Consider the following 20,573-nt stretch of genomic DNA (forward strand, 5'->3'; position numbering starts at 1 on the left):
CCAAAACTTTTCCCCTGCAGATATAAAACAAAGCTTTTTTTCAGAGGGGAAAAGAAGCAAGATGGCAATTCAAAGAGCATGGATTAGCTGCTGAGAGTTTTTTCCTTTTTAGTTTCCTTGTTCCTCTGAAGATGCCGCCAAAAGTCAAGCAGAAGGTTTGGATCTTCCTTCAGACCTTGCTTTACTCCCCGGTCAGCAACAGATTATATTCCTTGTGCCTTGGCTATCTGCAAGTTTTGGGGATGAAGACACTATTGATATTGCCAGGGTAGGAGGTTTCCCTTAGACCTGCGACTTCCCCTGGCACATAGACGTGATTTCCTCAAGCTTGCCATCTTCACCAGCAGATAATGTCAACAAGTGTCTGAGGTGGAGGGGGTAGCTGCGGGTTCCATTGTCTCCATGATGTCTTCCATCCAGTGCAATGAGTGGCCCCGGAAGATCTGCCCAGGAAAGATTATTTCAAGTACAGGAATCAGATGGGAATTCTGATGCAGTGGGTTTGGTGTCTACCCCTACTGTTTCTACTTTTGTGGAGATCCTGGCCCTGTGGGGGTGAGTCATTTGTTCCACTAACGAAGCTGGAAGTTGTGACATTAGACTCTGTAAGGGAGTTCATGATAAGTTTGGGGAATTCTATTAATAACTGTGTTACTAACATTGATTTTCTTTCTTCTTCTTTGGAGCATAACAGCAAGATTCAGGTTTTGAAGAAAATATCTTACTGCTACTATGATTAAAGAACAGGTGTCTAGAATTCCTGAAATATCATTTCAGGCATTTGAACATTCAAATACTTAATTTTCTCACAGGACAAGCAGGATGGTAGTCCTCACATATGGGTGACATCATCAGGATGGAGCCCAATCACGGAACACTTTTGTCAAAGTTTCCAGAACTTTGACTGGCCCCTACTGGGCATGCCCAGCTTAGCACCAACTCTGCAGCCAGCAGGGGTCCCCCTTCAGTCTTCTTTTTTCCGCGCAGCAGTAGCCATGCGGGTTAAGGAGCTCGTCAGAGATTCCTGACGGCAATTTTTCCTCACGGAACTTCTTAAAAAAAAAAAATCAAAAAAAGTTTACCCCACAGGGGTCCCCTTATCAATATCTTTGCTCCGCGGTCGAAAGATAAGTTTTTACCTGCTTGTGGTCTATTCCCGTTGAGTTTTTCTCTCACGGCCTACTGGCCATCGACCGCACCATGGCTACATTTTGTCAAGGCCATGGCGTTGGGTTTCCGTCCGTGCCCTGACTGCACTCGAATAATGTCCATCACTGACCCTCACACGGTCTGTGTGATGTGTTTGGGCTCCGACCATGATGTCCTTACTTGCACTAAATGTGCCCAAATGACACCAAAGGGTCGCAAGGTTAGGCTGGGGAAGATGGAACTTCTCTTTTGGCCAAAAACCCCGACGCCATCGATAGCTTTGACGTCGTCTGAACCAGCACCAGGAAACCGCTGCTGCCCGACCGGCTTCGACTCCATGGGTGTCAACCCCCTCTGTTCCTCCTCAGGAGAAAGACCAAGGGGAACATCGAGAAAAACATCGACACCGCCACCATAAAGCTCAGGCCACCGATACAGGCAAGCCCTCGGCATCGACGTCTGAGCCACCGACAAAAGTCCCGAACAGAAAAGGCCCCATCTTCTTCTGTTTCTGGGTCACCGAGGCATTCCCCACCTGGACAGGTGCCAGGATCCGCGATTCCACCTTAACCGGTGGACCCTCCGGCTACGCCAGTGCTGCCTCCTACTTCGGAACCGGGTATCCATGCCCCAGGTTTCCGTGAGGAATTGGATCGGATGATCCAAGAGGCCATCGGAAAAGCACTCCAGGGGTTCAAACCTCCATCGGTGCCGGTTCCTGAGCCGGCCACCGATCCGATACCCATGGCGCTTGGCACTGCTATTGGTAAGAATGGACAAGTTAATCGGTGCCCTTCCACCGGTGCAGCCGAGAGAACCGATGGCCCCGATTCCTTCCTCACCGATACCCTTGTCATCGGAAGAAGAAGAATCACCGATATCCATTCCGCCCTCCGGAGTGCTACCACTGACACATCCATCGATGTCACAGATTCCATCGATGCAGTCACAGATTCCATCGATGCCGCCCAAAGCCATCTATGCCTAGGCCCGGACCTTCCGGAATAACACCATTCCTCCCTTCTGATGAGCATATGGGAGCTGGTGATGAGCCATACAATCCCTGGACCGATGATTCGTCCCAGCATTCAGACGATCTGCCTTCACAGCCCTCTCCTCCTGATGAAAGAAAGCGTTCTCCTCCAGAGGACTTGTCCTTTATCAACTTTGTTAAAGAAATGTCTGAAACAGTTCCATTCCAGCTTCAGACTGAAGAGGACTCTAGGCATCAGATGTTACAACTTCTCCAGTTTCTCGATGCTCCTAAGGAAATCATGTCTATCCCTATTCATGGCATCCTTTTGGATCTTTTAAAGAGAAATTGGGAGCACCCTGGCTCTGTGGCACCTGTTAACCGTAAGGCAAATGCCACCTATCTAGTTCGGCCAGCCCCTGGCTTCCAGAGAGCTCAACTAGATCATCATTCAGTAGTAGTAGAGCCAGCCCAGAAGAGGGCACGATGCTCCAAACCCCACTCTTCCATTCCCCCAGGAAAGGAACAGAAACGTCTGGATCCGTTTGGAAGACGAGTATTTCATGGGTCAATGCTCATCTCTCGCATTGCTGCCTATCAATTATACATGACCCAGTACAATAGGGCCCTGTTTACGAAGATTCAGGAATTCGCTGAAGCCTTACCTCTGCAATTCCAGGACCAACTTCATGCCCTAGCTCAAAAAGGTCTAGATGCTGCCAAACATGAAGTACATTCAGCATATGACATCTTTGACACCTCCTCCTGAGTTTCGGCGGCAGGAATTAGTGCTGGCTAAAGTCTTTAGACCTCAGACCAGAAGTACAGGACAGGTTAGCTGACTTGCCCTATGCTAAAAATAATCTTTTCGGAGAAAAGATTCAAGAAGCAGTGGCGCAACTCAAGGACCACAAGAGACTCTGCGCCAGCCCTCCTTACTGCCTTCTGATCTCTCTTCCTCTTCTAAACGTTCTTTTAGAAGAGACTCCAAGAGGCAATTCTATCGGCAAAGGAGATTCTATCCCCCGGCGTCCAGAGCTTGAGCGTCTAAGCCTTTCCAAAAAGGCCAATCCAAGCAACCTCGAGTACAGAAGTCACAGCCAGCCTCCCAGCCAGGTCCAGCATCTGGCTTTTGACTCCTTCCTAGAGAGCAGTACCCAGCCTCCACTTCCGACTATTCCCGTCGGAGGCCGGTTATGCCACTTCTCCAAACCATGGCACACTATCACCATAGATCAGTGGGTACTCGCCGTAATAACCCAAGGTTACCACCTCAACTTTCTCTCTGTTCCACCGGATTCCCCACCTCGGCTGACGTGGGGAACATCCGACCACTCACCGCTCCTGGAGCAGGAGGTCTCCCTCCTCCTCCAGTCCCGAGCAATAGAACCGGTGCCCCTCTCCCAACAGGGGCAGGGGTTCTATTTCCGATATTTCCTGATATCAAAAAAGTCAGGTGGTGTTCGCCCAATACTGGACCTTCGCACCTTAAACAAATACCCACAAAGCGAAAAGTTCAAGATGGTGACCTTGGGTTCTCTTCTTCCCCTTCTCCAAAGGGAAGACTGGCTCTGCTCTCTAGCCCTCCAGGATGCCTACACGCATATTTCCATAACTCCGTCACATCGCAGATTCCTGCAGTTCCTAGTAGGCCCAAAACACTCCAGTATTGAGTGTTACCATTCGGCCTAGCATCTGCCCCACCAGTCTTCACCAAGTGCCTCGTAGTGGTAGCTGCCTTTCTCAGGAGTCAAAGTGTTCACGTCTACCCCTATCTCGACGATTGGTTGATCAGGGCTTCTACTCAGCAAGCTGCACTGACGTCTCTACGTCTCACATGCCATACCCTGATCTCCCTAGGGTTTCTCATAAATTATCCAAAATCCAGGCTAGTTCCCTCTTAAACCCTATCGTTCATAGGGCCCGACTTGGACACTTTAAAAGCGAAAGCCTTCCTACCTCAGGATCGAGCTTTCACTCTCACCTCTCTGGACCATCGACTGCAGTCTCGACGACACTCAACTGCATGTCACTTTCTGATCTTACTTGGTCATATGGCCTCCTCGGTGCATGTCACTCCCATGGCCCGCCTGGCCATGAGAGTAATGCAGTGGATTCAGTCTTCTCAGCCAATGTCCACTATTGTCCACATCACCAACCAGCTCTGCTTATCGCTGGCTTGGTGGATAAACCAATCCAATCTGCTTCAAGGCCTTCCATTTCAGGCTCCAGAACCTCAAATAACCTTGACAACAGATGCCTCCAACCTCGGCTGGGGTGCACATGTTGCAAACCTGCAAACTCAGGGCATTTGGTCTCCAGAGGAAGCCAAATACCAAATAAATTTCCTGGAGCTTCGGACAATCAGATATGCTCTCAGGGCTTTTCAGGATCACCTGTCCAACCAGGTCATCCTGATTCAAACAGACAACCAGGTGGCCATGTGGTACATCAACAAGCAAGGGGGAACGGGCTCCTATACCCTGTCAGGAAGCTGCACAGATATGGGCGGAAGCCCTTTCCCACTCGATGTACCTCAGGGCCACCTACTTGCCAGGAGTGGACAATGTGTTGGCAGACAAGCTGAGTCGCACTTTTCAACCGCATGAGTGGTCCTTCAACCCCACTGTAGCGGACTCAATATTCCAACGTTGGGGTTACCCTCACATAGACCTCTTTGCGTCAAATCACAACTGTAAAGTAGGGAACTTCTGCTCTTACTCGCAGCCAAAACCTTCAGCCAAGAGATGCTTTCTTCCTCTCGAGGGCCAGCAGACTCCTTTATGAGTACCCTCCACTTCCACTCACATCGAAGACTCTCGTGAAGTTGTGAAGGGACAAGGGCTTGATGATTCTCATAGCCCCTCATTGGCCACACCAGGTCTGGTTTCCAATTCTCCACGACTTATCAGTACACCGGCACATTCCTCTGGGGAAGGACCCGCTTCTGATTACTCAGAACAATGGCTGCCTTTGTCACCCCAACCTCCAGGCCCTCTCCCTGACTGCCTGGATGTTGAAAGGTTAATACTTCAACCTCTTAACTTTTCAGAACCGGTTTCCCGTGTCCTAGTAGCTTCACAAAAGCCTTCCACAAGGCAGTCTTATCGATACAAATGGAACAGGTTTACGGTGTGATGTACTTCCGTGTCCATCAATCCCTTCACTTGTTCCACACCGAAGTTTTTGGACTATCTCTGGCATCTATCAGTCAGATCTCCAAACTTCTTCTATAAGAGTACATGTCAGTGCGGTAGCCGCCTTACATAAAGGTGTCGGGGATGTACCTATTTCAGTACAACCCATTGTAACATGCTTTTTGAAGGGCTTGCTCCACCTTAAACCTCCACTGCGCCCTGCGGGCCCATTCCTGGGATCTCAACTTGGTTTTGGGGCAGTTCATGAAACCGCTGTTTCAGCCTCTCCAATCCTGTGATCTCCGCCATCTCACCTGGAAGGTGATTTTTCTTTTGGTGATCACATCCACTCGCAGAGTTAGTGAGTTACAGGCCTTAGTCACCTACCCGCCTTACACTAAACTTCTGCATGACAGGGTAGTACTCTGCACTCACCCTAGGTTTTTGCTTAAGGTAGTATCGGAGTTTCATATCAATCAATCCATAATACTACCCACTTTCTTTCCCAGGCCCCACTCAAACCCAGGAGAAAGGGCTCTGCATACCCTTGACTGTAAACATGCTCTAGCATTTTATCTAGACCGTACAGCTGCCCACAGGAAATGCGCTAAATTGTTTGTGTCCTTTGATCCCATCAAATTGGGCAAACCGGTGGGTAAGCAGACTCTCTCCTCCTGGTTAGCGGACTGTATTTCCTTTTGTTACCAACAGGCAGGCATTCCGCTTCAGACCATGATAAGCACACTCTGTCAGGGCCATGGCAACATCAGTAGCGCACCTACGCTCGCTGCCGCTTGCTGACATCTGTAAGGCTGCTACCTGGAGCTCTCTCCACACCTTCGCAGCCCATCATTGTTTAGACAAGGCTGACAGACTAGATTCCATCTTCGGCCAGTCTGTGCTACGCTTCTTATTTGCGAACTGAGGTACCAACATCCTTCCGCCAACCCGGTAGGGTTCAGGATGCCCTCTACCAAATTCCACCCCAGTTCTTGTGCCTGTTGCACATCTTTGGGTACATTTGGTGCATTGCTTGGGCAAAAGTGTTCCGTGATTGGGCTCCATCCTGATGATGTCACCCATATGTGAGGACTAACATCCTGCTGTCCTGTAAGAACACCTGTTACGGGTAAGCAACTCTGCTTTCTAAAAGTTATTGGAGAATTGCCACTTTTGTTTTTAAGAAAATATTTTCTTGAAGTCTTACATTTTGAGTCTGATTCTATTCCCTTGGTCAATAAGTTATTTTTCTTGTCGGTTTCTTCTGATCATAATCCTGCATAGAATGATACTCATTCTTCATATGAATTGTTTAACTTAACGAATTATCTGGAAATTTCAATCCCTGAAATATTAGAGCATTGACTTTGTTGGTATCTTTTGTTACTGAATCTGACTTAAGTAAAGCGATGCGATCATATTTTAGAAATTTAAATTCTTTCTATGGTCAGTCTTTTAGAATATTTGCAGATTTGTCTAGAATTACTCAGGAGATGAGGAAAGCTTTTCTTTTAAGGCAAGCCACACTTTCTTTAGATGTTAAAATTTATGAAACATGCAAGGATATCTGATCTTTTTTGCTCCTGAGCAATTGCTGGTTTTTTTGTTTTTTCTTAATTCCAAAAGGTTAAAATCTTTTCCTGCGCCCTAGTGCAGGACTTCCCATCTCTGTCCTGGAGACCTCACAGCCACTTGGGTTTTCAGGATATCTACAGTGAATATGCATGAGAAACTTGCAATTACTGAGTCTTCAAGATATGCAGATTTCCCTCATACATATTCATTGTGGCTATCCTGAAAATCTGACTGGCTGTTGGGTCCCCTAGGATGGGTTTGGGAATCCCGGTCCTAGTGTAAGTCAGTAATGGAATATGTTAGTTATGTGCAGATTTCATGCTAGGCTATTTCCTTAAATATTTTCCTTTGTTTTTATACCTGATACAGTTGTAAACCGTCCCAATTCCTCCATAACTCCCCACAATGAGAATTCTGGTTCGGAAAGGGTGAGCATAACATCGTCAGCAAATAGTGAGATTTTGAAATGGGTGGTTCCCCTAAGTACTCCTCGGATGTCAGCGGCCCCTCTGATTCTTGTTGTAAAGGGTTCTAAAAATAGGGCAAACAGCAGAGGGGAGAGCGGGCATCCTTGTCTAGTCCCCCTCCTGATTGCAAAAGAAGACCCATAGCTACCATTGGCCTTAACCCTGGCATAAGGCTGTTCATAAAGCTTCATTATCCAGGCAAGAAAGGACTCCCAAAGCCCATGGAATGTAAGGTCTTAAAAAAACATGCCCAATGAATCAAGTCAAACGCGTTTTCAGCATCCAGTGCAAGGAGAACAGCAGGTATTTTGTCTTGGTGTACTAGATCTATGATGTCCACTATTCTACGAACATTATCCGCCGCCAAGGGCCCTGGGACAAAGCCTACCTGATCACTATGGATCAGGCCAGGAAGTACTCCATTTAACCTAGCAGCCAGTACTCTGGCCAGGATTTTCAGGTCTATATTTATTAATGATATTGGTCGGTAGGAGCTACATCTGGTTGAGTCCCTTCCTGGTTTGGCCAGTACAGTAATGCCCGCTGTATTAGAATCTTTAGTAAAGGAGGCACCATCTAATAAGGAATTAAATGCTTCAGTCAAGGGTGTACTATTAAGGATGTGGCAAATTTGCAGTAATAAGTACCAGTGTAGCCGTCTAGTCCGGGCGCCTTCCCAGGCTTTAGTTTTTTAATGGCTGCTAGCACTTCATTAGGCTCTTTAGGCTTGTCTAGAGATTCTTTTTGCGCAGTTGTAAATGTTGGCAATTGTACCGACTGCAAGTAGCCATCAATAGCTTCCTCTGTTATAGAGGTGTCCAGAGAATATAGCTGGGAATAGAAATCAGTAAAAGTTATGTATATTCTCCAACATGGTGACTAACTGCCCCTGGTTATCATGAATTTTGGCTACCACCATTTGAGCTTGAGCAGCCCGCAACTGTTTTGCCTACGTGGTCATTCTACACATTCTCAGGTGGCTTTGTGGGCGAGGCTCAATTGGTTTCTTCACAGGAGATTTGCAGAGCAGTGACCTGGAAGTTGCTACATACCTTTGCAAGGCACTATCAACTAGATGTGGGGGGGCACGGGTTCCCCATCCTTTGGTGAAAGTGTGCTGCTAGCAAGACTCTCCAGGTCCCACCCTGAGTAGGGAGCTTTGGTACATCCCAGGAGTCTGGACTGATCTGGATATGTACAGGGAAAGGAAAATTGGTTCTTACCTGCTAATTTTCATTCCTGTAGTACCACAGATCAGTCCAGAACCCGCCCGATTGCTAGAGAGAGAGAGTCATCCGCTCATTCTGTTTGTATAATATGAAATACAGGATTGTTTAAATAAAACTTGATTAGTTGAAGAGAGTTTTGAAAGTTTTGATTAGATATTTTGGATAGATTTTTGTGTTTTCTTTTGGCTTGGGTACAAGCTGATACTGAGGAACTACAAGTGACAGTAGCAGTATCACTAAAACTTTCTCTGTCTCCATCTGCTAGCTGGGAGGCAAAACCCAGGAGTCTAGATTGATCTGTGGTACTACAGGAACAAAAATTTGCAGGTAAAAACCAATTTTCCTTTTCTTTATAATCCAGTATTTCTTGCAAAATTTTAGTATCTAGCATCCTTCTGTCTTCTGTTGAAGGTGTATCAATAGATTCTTTAAAAAAATGTTGATTCTTTTCTTTCATTTTCAGCATATGAAACTTTTCCTAATGATGCTAATAAGAAATAAAATCTGATCCCCCATGCCCTTTAATTCTGATATACCATTTGAGAAATTTGCTTCTTTTAATTTGAAAACCAAAATCCAGTCTGGTTTATTGCAAGTTTCAAAATATTTTTGTTTAGCTTAGCCTTTAATTTAGGGAACTCACCTATTTATCAGCACCTGCAACTTACCTGAGAGCCTGCAAACTCTATAATAGTGCCTGAAAGCAATTTATTTTAAGGTAAGCTTCCCAGTTCAGCAATTTTAGTTATAACCTCATTAATTTCCTTATTTTTAACACTTTATTCTTTGTTGTTGTCTTCCTCTGACTGCCTTAAACCCATCCTAAGCCATACTAAATTTATCCTCCCCTCTATTGTTAAAGGCAGTTATAGAATATTTCCTGTTTATTTCCATAACAGTACAGCTATCCAAAACTCATTCAGAACCCATCTTTTGAATCCTCTTTCTTGTGTCACTCTTTCATCATGGACACACAGGACAGTAATCAGCCACAAAAGTGGATGTTGTCATCTGATAATCTTGGATCAGAAAACACAAGGTTTTCTGAGCGTACATGGCTATCCCTGCGCAGTTGCCGCTGTGCAAGCCACTTCCATTTGTTTTTTTCTTCTCATGCAAACGGACACATTTGCTCTCTTTCATTAAGCTGCTTGTCAGAATTTTTTCTTCTTTTTTTTTTTTTTTTATTATATTCCTCTTCTGCTAAGTAGTTCTTATTTTATGAGTCTCAGAAAAAATTTGCTTTCAATTTCTTCAACATTGTTTGCCCTAGTCTCAGCTTTCATCACAATGGCATTGGGTTCTCCTCAGATATCTCAAGGTGACCAATGGATTTCGATACTTGGACCATCTTTTTGTGTTACTCAGTGGACCAAAGAAGGGTTGCAAAGCAACTAAGAGTACGATTGTTCATTGGTTGAAGGAAGTGATAGTTTTGGCCTCTGTTAGTAAAGGTCGGTCGATCCCTGAGGAATTGCATGCACATTCTACTAGGGCACAGACAGCCTCTTGGGCAGAGTGTCAGTGTTGCCGCAAAAGATTTGTTAGGTGGCAGCTTGGTCCTCTTTGCGCACTTTTATCAGGCATTGCTGTTTGAATGTCAGGGCCTCAGAGGAGAGCTCCTTTGAGTATGTACTATGTGAAGATCTTTCGGGATCCCACCCAGGTTAGAGGGGCTTGGGTATATCCCATTTTTTCTGGACTGATCTGGGGGTACGAACAGGAAAGGAAAATTGGTTCTTACCTGCTAATTTTTGTTCCTGGAATACCACAGATCAGTCCAGAATCCTGCCCCATTATAATGCTTTTCGAAAGACCTGTCCTGATTCTGGACGCTCCTGGTGATGCAGACTTAAGTTGTGTGCTGCCATATAATATTGTATATAGTTCTCACTGGTTTGAGACACAAAATTCTTTTTCTTGCCACTAATTCGGGGGTCATTTTAGTTGGGAGTTTGCAACTTGTGCCCCAGCTTTTTTTTTTTTTTTTTGAGGAAGATATCCTGGAGGCTGAGGTTAGACATCTTGGCTTAGGTATAGGTCAATACTGAGGGACTGCAGGTAGGATATATAGCAGTGCCTCAGAATTTTGTTCTCTGTCTCCATCTGCTGGTAGGGATGCATAAACCAACATTATGGAATTCCATTCCTCCTGATCTCTGACAAGAGCCTTGCCTCCCAACCTTCCGAAAAAGACTTAAGACTTGGCTGTTCATTCAAGCATTTCCGGACTCTACCTAAATCTCACCCCATCAACATCTATAATGCAGCCATTTCAGTTCACTGTAACTAACTCTCTCTGATGTTAATTTTTCCTCTTGTATTTCTCTCTTCTCCTAGTTTGACCACCCCTGTTCATTGTAACTGCATTCTTTCTTCACACAAGTTCAAGTTTTTAGTTTATCATGCACCTCCCTGTTTAACTGTAAACCAGCATGATGTGATTGTATCATGAATGCCGGAATATAAAAATCTTAAATAAATAAACCCACTTGTCTGGACTGATCTGTGGTATTCCAGGAACGAAAATTAGCAGGTAAGAACCAATTTTCCTATATATATATTTCTGGACTTGGGCTTGCCTTTCACAGCAGCTTTTGTTAGTGCAGCGGCCTGTATTTCATGGTAGTGCTTCAATCGGCCTCTGTTGTGTTGCAGACCATCCATGATGCTGTGAAGCCATACTGCAAAGATGGAGAGGATATTTGGAAGGCATCTCGTTTCCGGATCGTTATTTGCACCTGCAGTAGTGCAGGGATGTTCTATCAGATAGGACTAAGGTAATGTGCTCATGTACCCAGTATGTTTCCTTAAGAAATGGTCAACAGTGAAATGACAAAGTTGAAATAGTTGTCTTTAAGTAGTTCCAAAGTTTACTTTGTGATTTGCAGGCAGATACTGCATTTCCTCTTATACTAATTTGATAACTCATTTGAATGCCAGTCAGAATGATAGCAGGTCTGAATTTTGAAACATAATATAGATGTAAAATTATGCCTACAATCAACATAAATTAACATACAGTAATGTGTTGTATATGTAGTTAGACTAGCACAGTAGCTATCCATCTTTATTCATAGAACTTGTTCATATAAGTCTTTCTAAATTTAGTGCTAATTGTTTTTATTGTAAGTATTTTATTCCTTTGTCTTGCTTATCCATTCATTGCCATCATCCTCCAGCCAAGCCCAAAGAAGTGAGTAGAAAACAGTGGACTATTGTGAGAGCAGGTGTTAGATTTTAATGTATTTATTTTTTAATGCTGATGTACCCATTGGCTTTCCTTTCGCCTATCAGTGGTTTGCTTACAAGCCAGCAGAATAAGCATAGTGCTCACAAAAGATGATTTTTTATGAGCTAGGGAGGTGGCAAATTCTCTCTCCCCACAAGAAAGCTTATGGAGTAAAAATGACCTGGCATGCTACAACATAGACTGTTCTCTGCAGAAAGCTGGCAACAGACTGGTTATAAGGAAAAATGTTTCTCCTTCCATAATGCTCCTTTGGGAAATGATTCTGTTTAAGCTACAGGCCTTTGATATAAACTATTGAAGATCTAACTCTATGCTAGTCATTTACTTTTTCTACCCTAGACACATTTTCAGAATGAACTTGTTCATGGTTTAGTGGAATATGGCTACAAACATCTCAGAACCTGCTGCCTCCACTGTAGGGCATGTGCAAGGTGTTAATGAGAAGCCCTCTAATTGCAGGATCGGACATTTCACACACATATTTGTGGACGAGGCCGGGCAGGCCAGTGAACCAGAGTGCCTTATTCCTCTGGGGTTGATGTCTGAGGAGAATGGGCAGGTAAGTGCGCTGTGTACAGGAGCCTAAGTGCTGCCTGCGTAACTGGTACCAATCTGGCGCCTCATCTGATTTTTATTATATTTTGTAAGGTTTCAAAATGTAATTCTAGCATATTATTCAGCTTGCAAGTGATTTTATAATTGAGTCTCATTGTTAAGATTTGGAAAGATTTCTGTAGTACTGATGTAGAATAAAAATTGTTCCCTGTACGTACCAGCATCAGTCCAGACTGCTGGATTATGCCTCCCTTCCAGCAGATGGAGTCAGAGAAAAGCTGAAAGGCACCTCCCATATAACCTGGTGTGCCACCTGCGATCCCTCAGTATTTCTCTGACTCCAGCAGATTGACAGGCTGATTCAGTAAAGTCCGCGGGAGAGCGGATGAACGCCTGCTCTCTCGGCGTGCGCATCGGCCCCTCGGCCGGTGCACGCGATTCAGTATTCAAATTAGGTGGTGCGGTAGAAACAGGGAAAAGGAGGCGCTAGGGACACTAGCGCGTCCCTAGCGCCTCCTTTTAGCCCGGAGCGGCGGCTGTCAGCGGGTTTGACAGCCGACGCTCAATTTTGCCTGCATCGGTTCTCGAGCCCGCTGATAGCCACGGGCTCGGAAACCGGATGCCAGCAAAATTGAGCGTCCGGTTTTTGGCCCGACAGCCGCGGGCCGAATTCAAAACATTTTTTTTTAACTTTTTTTACTCTTCGGGACCCCCGACTTAATATCGCCAGGATATTAAGTCGGAGGGTGCACAGAAAAGCAGTTTTTACTGCTTTTCTGTGCACTTTCCCGGTGCCGGAAGAAATTAGCGCCTACCTTTGGGTCGGCGCTAATTTCTGAAAGTAAAATGTGCGGCTTGGCTGCACATTTTACTTACTGTATCCCGCGCGCATACCTAATACGGCCATCAACATGCATTTGCATGTTGAGGGCGCTATTAGGTGCCGCGGGTTGGACGCGCGTTTTCCTCCCCTTACTGAATAAAGGGGTAAGGGAAAACGCACGTCCAAGAGCAGGCTAACAGTGCGCTCTGTCGGAGTGCACTGTTAGCCGATACAGTACAGTGCGCTCCGTCGGAGCGCACTGTACTGTATCGGCCTGTGAGAGAGCATAACCTGCGGTCCTGATCATCTCTAAATTGGGAGGGTGATTTTTACAGGTTTGGTTTAAACTCAAGGGAGAATCCTCTGACTAGATCAATTCTTAGGGATATAAAAAAAAAAATTAAATAGAATAATTAAGAAGGACACAGACAGGCAAGGCAGGGCATTGCCCTACAGCCATTTCCCAGAGAAAGATTTTGTCCCCTAACCCGGTGAGCTTTAAGGGGGAGGATTTACCGGTGGGCCGGTCACTCTCCCCCTCCTGCAGAGAAGTAGCATCCCTCTGAGGCAGAGCTTTTCCAGAAAAGTATATAATTCCTCTTTTAAAAAAAAAAAAAAAGAATTAAGACTATTTTTTTTAGATAGACAGTCTTTTTATTTCTGTTATTTCAATACGAACCTTTTGCGGCCCTTGCCTCCGGAAGGGGTGGCTTGTCACACGACTAATTTCGCTCGCTTTTACCATGCCGCGGGGAGCAGTTTGCACTGCGTGTGGAGAGCCAGGGTACTGACTCTCCCGCGAAGGCCTCTACACCCGTTGTATCCCCGAGGGCGAGGGGCCTTCGCAGCGGCCGATTTCGGGCAGGGGATCAGCCCTGCTGCACCCGAGGGGACACCAAAGCGAGCAGCCTGCTCGGAGGCAGAGGCCCGGCACGCTCCCGATCGGCACGGGGGCGGCAGCCATCTTGCCTCCTTCAGAACCCGATGTAGATTCAGTAGGGGAGGGAGAGGAGCTTCCTCCCCTTTCCCCACCGGCACTCAGCCCTCAAAGACCGCACGATTTTCAACAGGACTCGGGCCCACCCCCGCATCTATCGACGGGGGGGGGGGGGGGGGGGACCCTTAAAGGGACATCACCCGTTTTCCTCTCAATTTGTATTGCTTCTGCATAAGGCTTATGTAGAAGCTGAAGCTGACTGGGAAAGCCGGTCTCCTGCCCAAGCTAAGTGTTTTAAGGCCTCAGCAGACCAGGAGAGACTTGGACCGAGGGTACTTAACACGGTCCAGGGGGGATGGACCTTCTATCCCTGTCCCACCTGCGGATCCCATGACTCAGGACCCCTCCACTCATGATATGGGTGATGTGGGCGGTGCCGATCCGGTGAAGGGGGATGATCCGCAGATACTCCGTTTGTTCCGCAAGGAGGAGCTGGACCCGTTGATTTCCCGTGTTCTTCAGGAACTTGAGATCCCAGTTCCACAGGCGATACCAGATACTTCGCCGGGAGACTCTGTTATCGGGGCTTTGCGCTCCACCGCAAACATTTCCTATCCATCCAAAGCTTTTCCAGCTCGTGTCACGGGAATGGGATACCCCTGAAGCCACCTTGCGAGTCAGCAGAGCCATGGAAAAGCTTTATCCACTCCCTAATGAGTCTTTGGATCTTCTTAAGATCCCTAAAGTGGATTCGGCAGTCACGGCCATTGCCAAGCATACTACCATTCCTGTGACTGGAGGCACAGCGCTCAAGGACCTCCAGGATAGGAAGCTGGAAGTTTTGCTTAAGCGGAGTTTTGAAGTATCAGCATTGGGAGTGCGGGCCGCGGTTTGCAGCAGCATGATGCAGAGGGCTACCCTCCGCTGGATCCAACAAATGCTTACGGCCCAGGACCTTCCTCCAGAGGAAGCTGAGCAGGCGAACCGCATGGAATCTGCGGTGACCTATACGGCAGATGCCTTGTATGATCTCCTCCGCACCTCTGCCCGCACTATGGCTTTAGCGGTTTCCGCAAGGCGACTACTATGGCTACGTAACTGGTTGGCGGATGCCTCCTCTAAGCCACAGCTGGGTTCCTTTCCTTTCCGGGGCAAGCTTTTATTCGGAGACGAGCTAGAGTAACTGGTTTGCTCATTAGGAGAGAACAAAGTTTACAAGCTGCCGGAGGATAAGCCCAGATCATTTCGTTCACCCGGCGCATTTCGGGGCCGCTTTTGAGGATAACGCCATTTCCACTCAGGTACGGGCTCTTCCTCCTACATCCCTCGGCAGACGCCCACAAGGTCTCAAGCATGGGCGCGTTCCATTCGTGGCAGGTGGCCTCTGCGCTCTGGAACCTCTCATGCCTTCGCCAACAACAAAGCGTCCCAATGAAGGGGCGCCGGACCATCCCTCAGTTCTGGAGATCGGGGGGGCGACTCTTCCGCTTTCGAGAGGAATGGGCCAAGATAACCTCAGACCAGTGGGCTCTAGACATTATAAATCACGGCTATGCTTTGGATTTTGCACGACCCCTTCGCGATCTGTTTCTAGTATCTCCCAGCGGGTCTCAGGCGAAGCAGCAAGTGGTTCTCCAAACACTGTCTCGATTGCAGGCTCTGGGAGCCATTGTTCCAGTTCCCGCAGCCGAGCGTCGGACCGGTCGTTACTCCATCTACTTCATCGTTCCCAAGAAGGAGGGCTCATTCCGCTCGATATTGGATTTGAAGCAGGTCAACAGGGCGTTGCGAATTCCTCGATTTCGAATGGAGACATTGAGATCCGTCATTGCGGCTGTCCACAAAGGCGAGAGTTTTTGGCTTCTTTGGATCTAACAGAGGCTTATCTCCACATAGGGATCCAGGAATATCATCAGAGATTTCTACGGTTCATGATCATGGGACACCATTACCAGTTTTCTGCCCTACCCTTTGGGCTGGCGATGGCTCCGAGGGTTTTCACCAAGGTGTGATGGTGGTGGTAGCTGCGAGCCTTCGGAGAGAAGGTGTATTGGTACATCCCTACTTGTTCGACTGGCTCAACCGAGCGAAGTCGAAGGTGCTATGCGAGAACGCAGTACAGTCAGTTTTGAGTCGTCTGAGTTCCCTCGGCTGGGTTGTCAACTATACCAAGAGCCAACTGGTCCTGTCCCAGGTGTTGGAATTTCTGGGAGACGGTTCGACACCGGTATGGGCAAGGTTTCTCTGCCACTGGTGAGAATGGATCAGCTAATGTCTCAGGTTCGGCGCCTGTTAGCTCTTCTCTTATCTGTGGTGTGGGACTATTCAGGTTCTTGGTTTTATGGCATCTACCCTGGAGTTGGTCCCTTGGGCTTTTGCTCATATGCGGCCTTTGCAGAGGGCACTACTTTCTCATTGGGACCCCAAGTCGGCAGAGTTCCAGCTGCCATTACCGCTCCTCGAACTAGCCAGGTCCAGTCTGGATTGGTGGTTGATTCTGGATCACTTGCTTCGAGGTGTGGACCTGGAGCCCCCTCAATGGATAATCATGACGACGGATGCCAGCGCAGGGTTTTTGGATGCTGACACAGACCAAGTGGTCCATCAATCGCTTGGAGACCAGGGCGGTTCGCTTGGCGCTGCGCCAATTTCTTCCACTGGTTCACCACCAGGCGGTACAGGTCTAGTCCGACAATGCGACCACCGTGGCTTACATAAACCGACAAGGGGGGCACAAAAAGTCAGCTAGTAGCCTCCGAAGCGGACATGTTGATGGACTGGGCGGAACTCCATCTCTCTCGCATAGAGGCATCCCACATAGCCGGGGTCGACAGTGTACAGGTGGACGTCCTCAGCCGGCAGAAGCTAGATCCCGGAGAATGGGAACTATCAAACGAGGCACTATGACTCATCACCAGCCGGTGGGGGATCCCCCGGTTAGACTTGATGGCAACTCGTTTGAACACGAAAGCATCTCGTTTCTTCAGTCGAAGGGAGCACGGCTTGGAAGGAGTGGACACTCTGGTTCTTCCGTGGCCTCCATACATTCTCCTTTACGTGTTTCCTCCATGGCCGCTGGTGGGGAAGGTTTTGCACCGGATCGAATCCCACCAGGGGCAGGTTGTTCTGGTGGCCCCGGAGTGGCCAAGAAGGCCGTGGTTCGCAGATCTGATCAACCTGGCGGTGGACGGCCTCCTACGCCTCTGCCATCTACCACACCTTCTCCAGCAGGGCCCGGTATTTTTCGATCAGGCCGATCGCTTTTGTCTAGCGGCTTGGCTTATGAGAGGAGGCAATTGAGAAAGAAAGGATACTTGGATGCAGTTATTACTATCCTCCTCCATGCTTATAAAACCTCTACTTCTGTTACCTACGTTAGGGTATGGAAGGTGTTTGCTTCGTGGTGCCGTGGGTTGAGTATGTCCCCGCGGCAAGCCATTAGTCACATTCTTGCCTTTTTGCAGGACAGCCTGAAGAAGGGTTTGGCGTTCAGCTCGCTGCGAGTACAGGTAGCAGCCCTGGGCTGTTTTCGAGGTAAGGTTGATGGTACTTCCATCGCTCTTCACCCGGATGTGGCCAGGTTCTTGAAGGGTGTCAAACACCTAAAACCGCCAGTGCCCTCGATCTGTCCGTCTTGGAGTTTAAATTTGGTTCTTCGTGGCCTGTGTAGTCCTCCTTTTGAACCTCTGAAGCAAGCTACGCTAAAGGATTTAACACTTAAGACTGTGTTTCTCGTGGCTATCTGTTCGGCTAGAAGGATCTCGGAACTTCAAGCATTGTCCTGTAGGGAGCCTTTCCTGCGCATCGCTGACTCGGGGGTTTTCCCTTCGGACCGTATCTTCCTTCTTGCCTAAGGTGGTATCGGCCTTCCATGTCAACCAGTCAATTGAATTCCCGGCATTCTCAGATGTGGATAGGAATGCTCATCAGGCTCAGGATCTCAAGAGGTTGGATGTTCGCAGAGTCCTCTTGCGGTACTTGGAAGTAACTAATCTTTTCCGATTGTCCGACCATCTTTGTCTTGTGGCGTGGTCCCAAGAAAGGGACTAAGGCTACTATTGCCCGCTGGTTGAAAGACACTATTGCTTAAACCTACATATGTCACGGGCGTCCAATACCGGACGGACTTAAGGCGCATTCTCTTAGGTCTCAAGCAGCGTCCTGGGCGGAGAGCGAATGTGCCTCGCCCCAAGAGATTTGCCGGGCGGCTACTTGGAAATCTTTGCACACGTTTGCCAGGCATTACTGCTTGGATGTGTGGGATCCGAAGATGGATTCTTTTGGCAGCAGTGTGCTTCGAGCAGGGATCTCCAGGTCCCACCCCCTTTAGGGCAGCTTGGGTACATCCCAGCAGTCTGGACTGATTCTGGTACGTACAGGGAAAGGAAAATTAGTTCTTACCTGTTAATTTTCGTTCCTGTAGTACCAAGGATCAGTCCAGACGCCTGCCCAGAGGCCAGAGAGTCCCGCTCGTCTGCTTGTATTGTTTCTTTTTGCAGCTTTTTTAAAAATATACCTTCAAGACCCGACATAGTTCTTTTTGTCAGACGTTTATAGTTATTTCAGAGGTTACTGTTTGACTCGATCTAGTCATTGGTTGTTTACTATATGTTACATTCATTCTGCTTTGATATTGATTATACTGAGGGATCGCAGGTGGCACACCAGGTTATATGGGAGGTGCCTTTCAGCTTTTCTCTGACTCCATTTGCTGGAAGGGGGAGGATAACCCAGCAGTCTGGACTGATCCTTGGTACTACAGGAACGAAAATTAACAGGTAAGAACTAATTTTCCTTTCTTCATCCTAAAGTTCTACTTACAAACATATAAATAAATTCTATGTATCCTGGTTTTTGTTTAGACCCTCTTCTCTTTAACCATAGTTTGGAGTGTAATACAAGTGTTTTGTCTTTGTTTTTTTTGAGAACCACAAATGTCTGTTTCCTAGCGTGAAGACAGTTGGACTCAGGACCAGTGGGTTTTTCTCCCCTGCCAGCAGATGGAGATGGAGCAAGCTGATGTCACAGTATATATACTCCTGCAGTAACCTCAGCCTGCCAGTATTCTCTGTCTCCAGCAGATGGTGGACATGTATCTCCCTATGGGGTTTGCTGTGAATTTTGAAAGGAAAATTTTAAATTGAGAAATTAAAGCCCCGCTCTCCGGTGATACCTAAAGGTCCCTCTCCCAGTTAAGAATTCCTGAGGTGATTTCTGTGGACCCTTAGAGGTGTACTTTGGTCCGGTAGCTGGTTCCTGGCATGGACTTAGCTGCTTGAACAGCTGAAAGGCAGTGGGTGCAGAAGACAGAGCACAGCAGTGATGGCAAATGCCCTCTCCTCCTGCAGCCAGAGACCATCTCTGTACTCAGCCGGTAAGCACTGAGCTCTGGTAAATTTTAAATAAATAAAAGGAACTCTTACAGAGACGGGGTGTTTTAGGCCTTTCTTCGGTCTCTGTGCTCGGCGCACCATCCTGTTGTTCCTGCTACTGTTGCGGTTAGAGGAACTGGGCAGCCTGTCAGGTTGAGCGGCCTAGGTGGGCTAGGCCCCGTGGTCGGCTTTTCTTGGCGCGCTGTATGGTAGGCCATGGCGGTGATTTTGTGCTTGTGCATGCTTTACTACCCTCTACAGGACATCAGTGTGCACAGTGCATCGGCTCCGCAAGCAATGTGCGTGCCTCGCTAGGCACGACCTTTGTGTGCATAACTTTTTTGTGCATAGTGATATGCTCCAGCACTAGTACTACGTGTGCCTTACTGTGCTGCCTGCTGGGGCACCTGTAATTTGTGCGCGCAACTTTTTTAAGCATGAGCCATTTGAACTCAGTTACAAAAAGCCTAGGCGCCTTTCAAGTCAGGCTGAGAAGCCTGTCATATTAGGGCTTCTCAGCCTGACCTGTCTTCCAACATGTGTCAGTGCTACTAGGATGCTCAGGGAGAGATGTCTTCCTCTGATTTTGCTAAGCCTGGATCCTCTCATTCTGATGATGGTCTAGTTACATCTTTGGCTGGAAGTGCGCCAGATCTTGGTACTCCCTTGACCTGCTCCTCTGCAGGAGATGGCAGTTCAATTGGGCCTGCTCCAGTACCTTCTGGGCTTGGTCTTGATCCGGCTGCTTTTCTTGGGTGGAGGTTTTCAAGGTTTACAAGCCTTTGTTCAGGTGCAGTTCTCCATTTTGCCCACTCCAGTCAGGTCAGACCCTCAGCCGATGGTCCCTCCCTCTTCCATTCCTACGGTTAAGCACTGTGGCATGCCTCAGTTTGCCACAGGTTTTCCCGTTGGGGACCAGGATGGCATGGATGACGAGGCGGATCCTGATTCCTTGGAAGATGGTGAAATTCCTCCTGGTTTGGAGCCGATTTGAACCATGTTAGGTTCTTTCATAGAGATGAACTGCCAGCCCTGATTTCCAAGACATTGAAGATGCTGGGAGCATCTGGGGCGGATTCTTTGTCTGAGCCGAAGAGGAATCC

At 47.5% G+C, this 20,573-nt stretch overlaps 1 protein-coding gene across 4 annotated transcripts in view; it reads left to right on the plus strand.

The window, feature by feature from the left end:
• The window catches only part of MOV10L1 (Mov10 like RISC complex RNA helicase 1), a 546,310-nt gene that overhangs the window by 363,576 nt on the left and 162,161 nt on the right, over window positions 1–20,573 (plus strand). For all 4 annotated transcript variants that reach the window (XM_029617025.1, XM_029617022.1, XM_029617023.1 and 1 more), the window contains 2 exons: window positions 11,189–11,310; window positions 12,243–12,342. In XM_029617025.1, coding sequence (XP_029472885.1) covers window positions 11,189–11,310; window positions 12,243–12,342 — 222 coding nt within the window. The remainder of the gene's footprint in view (window positions 1–11,188; window positions 11,311–12,242; window positions 12,343–20,573) is intronic.

This window comes from Rhinatrema bivittatum, chromosome 9 (assembly GCF_901001135.1).
Source record: "Rhinatrema bivittatum chromosome 9, aRhiBiv1.1, whole genome shotgun sequence".
Lineage (NCBI taxonomy): Eukaryota > Metazoa > Chordata > Amphibia > Gymnophiona > Rhinatrematidae > Rhinatrema > Rhinatrema bivittatum.